The 9835-nt window shown below is 39.5% G+C and overlaps 2 protein-coding genes across 56 annotated transcripts in view; one reads left to right on the top strand and one right to left on the bottom strand.

Moving 5' to 3' along the window:
* IleRS (Isoleucyl-tRNA synthetase) overlaps positions 1-9835 on the bottom strand; it is a 415824-nt gene that overhangs the window by 8034 nt on the left and 397955 nt on the right. The gene's annotated exons all lie outside the window — the stretch shown is intronic.
* LOC139762964 (uncharacterized) overlaps positions 1-9835 on the top strand; it is a 614722-nt gene that overhangs the window by 352761 nt on the left and 252126 nt on the right. For 29 of the 47 annotated variants that reach the window (XM_071688312.1, XM_071688315.1, XM_071688314.1 and 26 more), the window contains one exon: positions 3950-4082. The exons of 3 other annotated variants lie outside the window; for them this stretch is intronic. In XM_071688312.1, coding sequence (XP_071544413.1) covers positions 4032-4082 — 51 coding nt within the window. In that variant the 5' untranslated portion in view covers positions 3950-4031. 15 more of the 47 variants (XM_071688321.1, XM_071688329.1, XM_071688322.1 and 12 more) reach the window with 15 other exon arrangements.

The raw sequence follows: 9835 nt of genomic DNA, 5'->3' as shown, positions 1-9835 counted from the left end.
GTCTCTTTCCCTTTAGATGCCATTATTCCCCTGTAAAGGCCTTTGAAGACGCCAAAGGGGATTTAGATTAATCCTTCAATTTTCCTCTAAATTTTTGGATGCCTCACCGCAATTCTCTTGCCCTTTGGCATCCCCAAAGTGGCATTAAAGTAAGCTTTCCAAATGTTTCTCTCCCTTTTGATGCCTCTATGCCCCTGTAATTGCCTTTGGCGGCTTCAAAGGGGATTTAAAGTAAACCGTTAATTTCTCTTTTTATTTTTGGATGACATCATGCAACTGTATTGGACTTTGGCACCCCTAAACCGTCTTTTAAGTAAACTTTTGATTTGTCTCTTTCCCTTCAGATGCCAGTATTCCCCTGTAAAGGCCTTTGAAGACGCCAAAGGGGATTTAGATTAATCCTTCAATTTTCCTCTAAATTTTTGGATGCCTCACCGCAATTCTCTTGCCCTTTGGCATCCCCAAAGTGGCATTAAAGTAAGCTTTCCAAATGTTTCTTTCCCTTTTGATGCCTCTATGCCCCTGTAATTGCCTTTGGCGGCTTCAAAGGGGATTTAAAGTAAACCGTTAATTTGTCTTTTTATTTTTGGATGCCACCATGCAACTGTGTTGGACCTTGGCACCCCTAAACGGTCTTTTATGTAAACTTTTAAATTGTGTCTTTCCCTTCAGATGCCAGTATTCCGCTGTAAAGGCCTTTGAAGACGCCAAAGGGGATTTAGATTAATCCTTCAATTTTCCTCTAAATTTTAGGATGCCTCACCGCAATTCTCTTGCCCTTTGTCATCCCCAAAGTGGCATTAAAGTAAGCTTTCCAAATGTTTCTTTCCCTTTTGATGCCTCTATGCCCCTGTGATTGCCTTTGGCGGCTCCAAAGGGGATTTAAACTTAACAGTTAATTTCTCTTTTTATTTTTGGAAGACATCATTTAACTGTATTGGACTTTGGCACCACTAAACGGTCTTTTAAGGAAACTTTTAATTTGTCTCTTTCCCTTTAGATGCCATTATTCCCCTGTAAAGGCCTTTGAAGACGCCAAAGGGGATTTAGATTAATCCTTCAATTTTCCTCTAAATTTTTGGATGCCTCACCGCAATTCTCTTGCCCTTTGGCATCCCCAAAGTGGCATTAAAGTAAGCTTTCCAAATGCTTCTTTCCCCTTTGATGCCTCTATGCCCCTGTAATTGCCTTTGGCGGCTCCAAAGGGGATTTAAACTTAACAGTTAATTTCTCTTTTTATTTTTGGAAGACATCATGTAACTGTATTGGACTTTGGCACCACTAAACGGTCTTTTAAGGAAACTTTTAATTTGTCTCTTTCCCTTTAGATGCCATTATTCCCCTGTAAAGGCCTTTGAAGACGCCAAAGGGTATTTAGATTAATCCTTCAGTTTTCCTCTAAATTTTTGGATGGTTCACCGCAATTCTCTTACCCTTTGGCATCCCCAAAGTGGCATTAAAGTAAGCTTTCCAAATGTTTCTTTCCCTTTTGATGCCTCTATGCCCCTGTAATTGCCTTTGGCGGCTTCAAAGGGGATTTAAAGTAAACCGTTAATTTCTCTTTTTATTTTTGGATGATATCATGCAACTGTATTGGACTTTGGCACCTCTAAACGGTCTTTTAAGTAAACTTTTGATTTGTCTCTTTCCCTTCAGATGCCAGTATTCCCCTGTAAAGGCCTTTGAAGACGCCAAAGGGTATTTAGATTAATCCTTCAGTTTTCCTCTAAATTTTTGGATGGTTCACCGCAATTCTCTTACCCTTTGGCATCCCCAAAGTGGCATTAAAGTAAGCTTTCCAAATGTTTCTTTCCCTTTTGATGCCTCTATGCCCCTGTAATTGCCTTTGGCGGCTTCAAAGGGGATTTAAAGTAAACCGTTAATTTCTCTTTTTATTTTTGGATGACATCATGCAACTGTATTGGACTTTGGCACCCCTAAACCGTCTTTTAAGTAAACTTTTGATTTGTCTCTTTCCCTTCAGATGCCAGTATTCCGCTGTAAAGGCCTTTCAAGACGCCAAAGGGGATTTAGATTAATCCTTCAATTTTCCTCTAAATTTTAGGATGCCTCCACGCAATTCTCTTGCCCTTTGGCATCCCCAAAGTGGCATTAAAGTAAGCTTTCCAAATGTTTCTTTCCCTTTTGATGCCTCTATCCCCCTGTAATTGCCTTTGGCGGCTTCAAAGGGGATTTAAAGTAAACCGTTAATTTCTCTATTTATTTTTGGATGACATCATGCAACTGTATTGGACTTTGGCACCCCTAAACCGTCTTTTAAGTAAACTTTTGATTTGTCTCTTTCCCTGTAGATGCCACTATTCCCTTGTAAAGGCCTTTAAAGACGCGAAAGGGGATTTAGATTAATCCTTCAATTTTCCTCTAAATTTTTCGATGCCTCACCGCAATTCTCTTGCCCTTTAGTTTCCCCAAAATGGCATTAAAGTAAGCTTCCCAAATATTTCTTTCCCTTTTGATGCCTCTATGCCCCTGTAACTGCCTTAGGCGGCTCCAAAGGGGATTTAAAGTAAACCGTTAATTTGTCTTTATTTTTATATGACATCATGCAACTGTATTGGACTTTGGCACCTCTAAACGTTCTTTTAAGTAAACTTTTGATTTGTCTCTTTCCCTTCAGATGCCAGTATTCCCCTGTAAAGGCCTTTGAAGACGCCAAAGGGCATTTAGATTAATCCTTCAATTTTCCTCTAAATTTTTGGATGCCTCACCGCAATTCTCTTGCCCTTTGGCATCCCCAAAGTGGCATTAAAGTAAGCTTTCCAAATGTTTCTTTCCCTTTTGATGCCTCTATTCCCCTGCAATTACCTTTGGCGGCTCCAAAGGGGATTTAAAGTAAACCCTTAATTTGTCTTTTTATTTTTTGATGACATCATGCAACTGTACTGGACTTTGGCACCACTAAACCGTCTTTTAAGTAAACTTTTGATTTGTCTCTTTCCCTTCAGATGCCAGTATTCCCCTGTAAAGGCCTTTCAAGACGGCAAAGGGGATTTAGATTAATCCTTCAATTTTCCTCTAAAGTTTTGGATGCCTCCACGCAATTCTCTTGCCCTTTGGCATCCCCAAAGTGGCATTAAAGTAAGCTTTCCAAATGTTTCTTTCCCTTTTGATGCCTCTATGCCCCTGTAATTGCCTTTGGCGGCTTCAAAGGGGATTTAAAGTAAACCGTTAATTTGTCTTTTTATTTTTGGATGCCACCATGCAACTGTATTGGACCTTGGCACCCCTAAACGGTCTTTTAAGTAAACTTTTAAATTGTCTCTTTCCCTTCAGATGCCAGTATTCCCCTGTAAAGGCCTTTGAAGATGCCAAATGGGATTTAGATTAATCCTTCAATTTTCCTCTAAATTTCTGGATGCCTCAGGGCAATTCTCTTGCTCTTTGACATCCCCAAAGTGGCATTAAAGTAAACTTTCCAAATGTTTCTTTCCCTTTTGATGCCTCTATGCCCCTGTAATTGCCTTTGGCGGCTACAAAGGGGATTTAAAGTAAACCGTTAATATGTCTTTTTATTTTTGAATGACATCATGCAAGTGTATTGGACTTTGGCACCCCTAAACGGTCTTTTAAGTAAACTTTTGATTTGTCTCTTTCCCTTCAGATGCCAGTATTCCCCTGTAAAGGCCTTTGAAGACGCCAAAGGGGATTTAGATTAATCCTTCAATTTTCCTCTAAATTTCTGGATGCCTCACCGCAATTCTCTTGCTCTTTGGCATCCCCAAAGTGGCATTAAAGTAAGCTTTCCAAATGTTTCTTTCCCTTTTGATGCCTCTATGCTACTCTAATTACCTTTGGCGGCTCCAAAGGGGATCTAAAGTAAACCGTTAATATGTTGTTTTATTTTTGGATGCACCATGCAACTGTATTGGACCTTGACACCCCTAAACGGTCTTACAAGTAAACTTTTGAATTGTCTCTTTCCCTTCAGATTCCAGTATTCCGCTCTAAAGGCTTTTGAAGACGCCAAAGGGGATTTAGATTAATCCTTCAATTTTCCTCTAAATTTTTGGATGCCTCACCGCAATTCTCTTGCCCTTTGTCATCCCCAAAGTGGCATTAAAGTAAGCTTTCCAAATGTTTCTTTCCCTTTTGATGCCTCTATGCCCCTGTAATTGCCTTTGGCGGCTCCAAAGGGGATTTAAACTTAACAGTTAATTTCTCTATTTATTTTTGGAAGACATCATTTAACTGTATTGGACTTTGGCACCACTAAACGGTCTTTTAAGGAAACTTTTAATTTGTCTCTTTCCCTTTAGATGCCATTATTCCCCTGTAAAGGCCTTTGAAGACGCCAAAGGGGATTTAGATTAATCCTTCAATTTTCCTCTAAATTTTTGGATGCCTCACCGCAATTCTCTTGCCCTTTGGCATCCCCAAAGTGGCATTAAAGTAAGCTTTCCAAATGCTTCTTTCCCTTTTGATGCCTCTATGCCCCTGTAATTGCCTTTGGCGGCTCCAAAGGGGATTTAAACTTAACAGTTAATTTCTCTTTTTATTTTTGGAAGACATCATGCAACTGTATTGGACTTTGGCACCACTAAACGGTCTATTAAGGAAACTTTTAATTTGTCTCTTTCCCTTTAGATGCCATTATTCCCCTGTAAAGGCCTTTGAAGACGCCAAAGGGGACTTAGATTAATCCTTCAATTTTCCTCTAAATTTTTGGATGCCTCACCGCAATTCTCTTGCCCTTTGGCATCCCCAAAGTGACATTAAAGTAAGCTTTCCAAATGTTTCTTTCCCTTTTGATGCCTCTATGCCCCTGTAATTTCCTTTGGCGGCTTCAAAGGGGATTTAAAGTAAACCGTTAATTTCTCTTTTTATTTTTGGATGACATCATGCAACTGTTATGGACTTTGGCACCCCTAAACGGTCTTTTAAGTAAACTTTTAAATTGTCTCTTTCCCTTCAGATGCCAGTATTCCCCTGTAAAGGCTTTTGAAGACGCCAAAGGGGATTTAGATTAATCCTTCAATTTTCCTCTAAATTTTTGGATGCCTCACTGCAATTCTCTTGCCCATTGGCATCCCCAAAGTGGCATTAAAGTAAGCTTTCCAAATGTTTCTTTCCCTTTTGATGCCTCTATGCCCCTGTAATTGCCTTTGGCGGCTTCAAAGGGGATTTAAAGTAAACCGTTAATTTGTCTTTTTATTTTTGGATGCCACCATGCAACTGTATTGGACTTTGGCACCCCTAAACGGTCTTTTAAGTAAATTTTTCATTCGTCTCTTTCATTTCAGATGCCAGTATTCCCCTGTAAAGGCCTTTGAAGACGCCAAAGGGGATTTAGATTAATCCTTCAATTTTCCTCTAAATTTCTGGATGCCTCACCGCAATTCTCTTGCTCTTTGGCATCCCCAAAGTGGCATTAAAGTAAGCTTTCCAAATGTTTCTTTCCCTTTTGATGCCTCTAAGCCCCTCTAATTACCTTTGGCGGCGCCAAAGGGGATTTAAACTAAACCATTGATTTGTCTTTTTATTTTTGGATGCCACCATGCAACTGTATTGGTCTTTGGCACCCCTAAATGGTCTTTTAAGTAAACTTTTATATTTTGTCTTTCCCTTCAGATGCCAGTATTCCCCTGTAAAGGCCTTTGAAGACGCCAAAGGGGATTTAGATTAATCCTTCAATTTTCCTCTAAATTTTTGGATGCTCCACGCAATTCTCTTACCCTTTGGCATCCCCAAAGTGGCATTAAAGTAAGCATTCTAAATGTTTCTTTCCCTTTTGATGCCTCTATGCCCCTGTAATTGCCTTTGGCGGCGCCAAAGGGGATTTAAAGTAAACCGTTAATATGTCTTTTTAATTTTGAATGACATCATGCAAGTGTATTGGACTTTGGCACCCCTAAACGGTGTTTTAAGCAAACTTTTGATTTGTCTCTTTCCCTTCAGATGCCACTATTCCACTGTAAAGGCCTTTGAAGACGCCAAAGTGGATTTAGATTAATCCTTCAATTTTCCTCTAAATTTTTGGATGCCTCCACGCAATTCTCTTACCCTTTGGCATCCCCAAAGTGGCATTAAAGTAAGCATTCTAAATGTTTTTTTCTCTTTCGATGCCTCTATGCCCCTGTAATTGCCTTTGGCGGCGCCAAAGGGGATTTAAAGTAATCCGTTAATGTGTCTTTTTATTTTTGAATGACATCATGCAAGTGTATTGGACTTTGGCACCCCTAAATGGTCTTTTAAGTAAACTTTTGATTTGTCTCTTTCCCTTCAGATGCCAGTATTCCCCTCTAAAGGCTTTTGAAGACGCCAAAGGGGATTTAGATTAATCCTTCAATTTTCCTCTAAATTTTTGGATGCCTCACCGCAATTTTCTTGCCCTTTGGCATCCCCAAAGTGGCATTAAAGTAAGCTTTCTAAATGTTTCTTTCCCTTTTGATGTCTCTATGCCCCTGTAATTGCCTTTGGCGACGCCAAAGGGGATTTAAAGTAAACCATTAATTTGTCTTTTTATTTTTGGATGCCACCATGCAACTGTGTTGGACCTTGGCACCCCTAAACGATGTTTTAAGTAAACTTTTAAATTGTGTCTTTCCCTTCAGATGCCAGTATTCCGCTGTAAAGGCCTTTGAAGACGCCAAAGGGGATTTAGATTAATCCTTCAATTTTCCTCTAAATTTTAGGATGCCTCACCGCAATTCTCTTGCCCTTTGGCATCCCCAAAGTGGCATTAAAGTAAGTTTTCCAAATGTTTCTTTCCCTTTTGATGCTTCTATGCCCCTGTAATTGCCTTTGGCGGCTTCAAAGGGGATTTAAAATAAACCGTTAATTTCTCTTTTTATTTTTGGATGACATCATGCAACTGTATTGGACTTTAGCACCCCTAAACCGTCTTTTAAGTAAACTTTTGATTTGTCTCTTTCCCTTCAGATGCCAGTATTCCTCTGTAAAGGCCTTTCAAGACGCCAAAGGGGACTTAGAGTAATCCTTCAATTTTCCTCTAAAATTTTGGATGCCTCCACGCAATTCTCTAGCCCTTTGGCATCCCCAAAGTGGCATTAAAGTAAGCTTTCCAAATGTTTCTTTCCCTTTTGATGCCTCTATGCCCCTGTAATTGCCTTTGGCGGAGTATTGAGAACAGCGGAGGGATACGACTACCAATCATCTCTATGTACAATGGGTAGGATAGTGAATTCGTTAATAAGAGACGAAAGCTAAATAACCCATACAAAGGACTTTTTATCATTTTCCTTATAATAAATAAATTGTAGAATCTTGATAGATACATTTTGACGGTTTATTATATCATTGTAATATATAAATAAAGAAATAATTTAGGCTCGTCGTTCAAGGCCAGCTGACCCAAACATAACAACACACGCTGGCTGGCCGGAGAATTTCATCCCCTTCTCAAAATGACCAAGGTAATGGATCTATTTTCCAGTTTCTTAATACAAATTACATGGCGAGTGATGTGATATATAGGTAGTAAGTGAACTAAAGCCATAGGCTATTAAAGAAATGTAGATGTCGTGGTTTTCTGTCTTTGCATCTTGACGAGGCACCGTTCTTCCATGGCCCTTATAAAGTGATCGGGCATAACCACACGTCACCCAGCGTAATCAAGTTGAGTTCTAATTTGTATCCATTTCGCTCATCCAGGTCCAAATCCACCCTAAACTAACCGCTCGTAGGTAAATGAGCCTGTGAATGTAGACTTGGAATAAGGGCCCCCAAGTGCGACCGGCACCTCATAGTAAACAGTCGCCACACAGGACAAAGTTGATAGTAAACAGTCACCACACAGGACAAAGTTGATAGTAAACAGTCACCACACAGGACAAAGTCGATAGTAAACAGTCGCCACTCAGTACAAAGTCGATAGTAAACAGTCACCACACAGGACAAAGTCGATAGTAAACAGTCACCACACAGGACAAAGTCGATAGTAAACAGTCACCACACAGGACAAAGTCGATAGTAAACAGTCACCACACAGGACAAAGTCGATAGTAAACAGTCACCACTCAGTACAAAGTCGATAGTAAACAGTCACCACTCAGGACAAAGTCGATAGTAAACAGTCACCACTCAGTACAAAGTCGATAGTAAACAGTCACCACTCAGGACAAAGTCGATAGTAAACAGTCACCACTCAGTACAAAGTCGATAGTAAACAGTCACCACTCAGTACAAAGTCGATAGTAAAGTCACCACTCAGGACAAAGTCGATAGTAAACAGTCACCACTCAGTACAAAGTCGATAGTAAACAGTCACCACTCAGTACAAAGTCGATAGTAAACAGTCACCACTCAGGACAAAGTCGATAGTAAACAGTCACCACTCAGGACAAAGTCGATAGTAAACAGTCACCACTCAGTACAAAGTTGATAGTAAACAGTCACCACTCAGTACAAAGTTGATAGTAAACAGTCACCACACAGGACAAAGTCGATAGTAAACAGTCACCACTCAGTACAAAGTCGATAGTAAACAGTCACCACACAGTCTAATACCTATGGGGATCCATGGAGGGCCAATGCTGACTGTAACTAAACCTTGAGGTTAGTTCGTTATTTTGGCTTTATGCCATAGTTGACGTCAAGTTTCATCCTTTGAGCGAGAAATTTCTTCACACCTTCCAGTTTTATTGTTCTAAGACTAAGTCTCTCTGGTACTGTCTATGTTGCCCAATGCAGACTGAAAAACCTCATGTAGACAGACATGAAAGTTTACTATTGTCTTGGTTGATGCTGATGGTTCTGACTGGCCGCTGTCCTCAGCTTCATTAGTACCATTCGACCCCCATTGGATTTAGGCCACCACCTGATAACCTTACAAATATTAATGAAATACATTTACTTGATGGTGTTGCTACATTGTACAGCTTTGGATTATTGGTGCCGTGAATCTAATGTGTGAAACGTAGTACCTCACTCTTTTGTAATGATAGACCTTGTAAACACGCAACAGAACTAACGTATGGAAGTGGAAGAAAAGCATGTCAGTTAGCTGTTAATTCCCAGCGCAAGTGTTTTAGAAGGGTATTGATGAAACATAGTGACATAGATTAATGGATTGATAATGAATATGTAATAGTGGGGAGGGCGATGAAGATTATGGAAAATGTGGGGATGGAGTAAATGAAACATTTCCACGTAGCTTCAGAAGCACTAGAGATATGTAGAACTGAACAGACTTGTTCTTGATATATATATCATCAAAACATTATATATACAATAAGGTGGCACCATTGCCTGAGGAAATGTCAACGACATGTTGCTTTAAATGCGTGCTGTTATGTTACCTTTATGGTACCACCACAAATTTCTTATTTGCCCCTGATTAAGTTCAGGCCTATATCACATGTTACTTGGTTGCTTTATCATTCTTTTATGATTTTCCTTCATTTCATAAGGAAGAAATAGTTCCTCAACTTTATTCGATTGCTATTTAAGATGCCTATCAGTTTGTGAGACCATATTGTTGATGATTGGCTGTAAAATAAATTTGCCAAACATTGTTTTACCAGCTCCTTAGAACATTACTAAGGCATACACTGTTTTTTCTGTTACTTTTTTTTATTGAATATGACATATTTCGTGATCTTATCACATCAAGCAAAATCTATAAAATCTTCTCCTAATTTCACATAGCAGCTAATATTTATCATAATTTTAATGTTTTCCAGTCATTTGTGATTGTTTGGGTTTCATGTTTATATTCAGTTGCTGGAAAGCTGAGCACTGTGTGTATTTGCTTCCATATTAACCCATCCCAGCGACCATAACCACAGGAAGTTACTCATTTAGCTACGCATTGAAAGTGGCTTTGGATATTGAGTGATTTTGTTCTTCACTGCTA

This window comes from Panulirus ornatus, chromosome 45, assembly GCF_036320965.1.
Source record: "Panulirus ornatus isolate Po-2019 chromosome 45, ASM3632096v1, whole genome shotgun sequence".
Taxonomy (NCBI): domain Eukaryota; kingdom Metazoa; phylum Arthropoda; class Malacostraca; order Decapoda; family Palinuridae; genus Panulirus; species Panulirus ornatus.
This window is presented reverse-complemented; position numbering and strand designations above follow the sequence as displayed.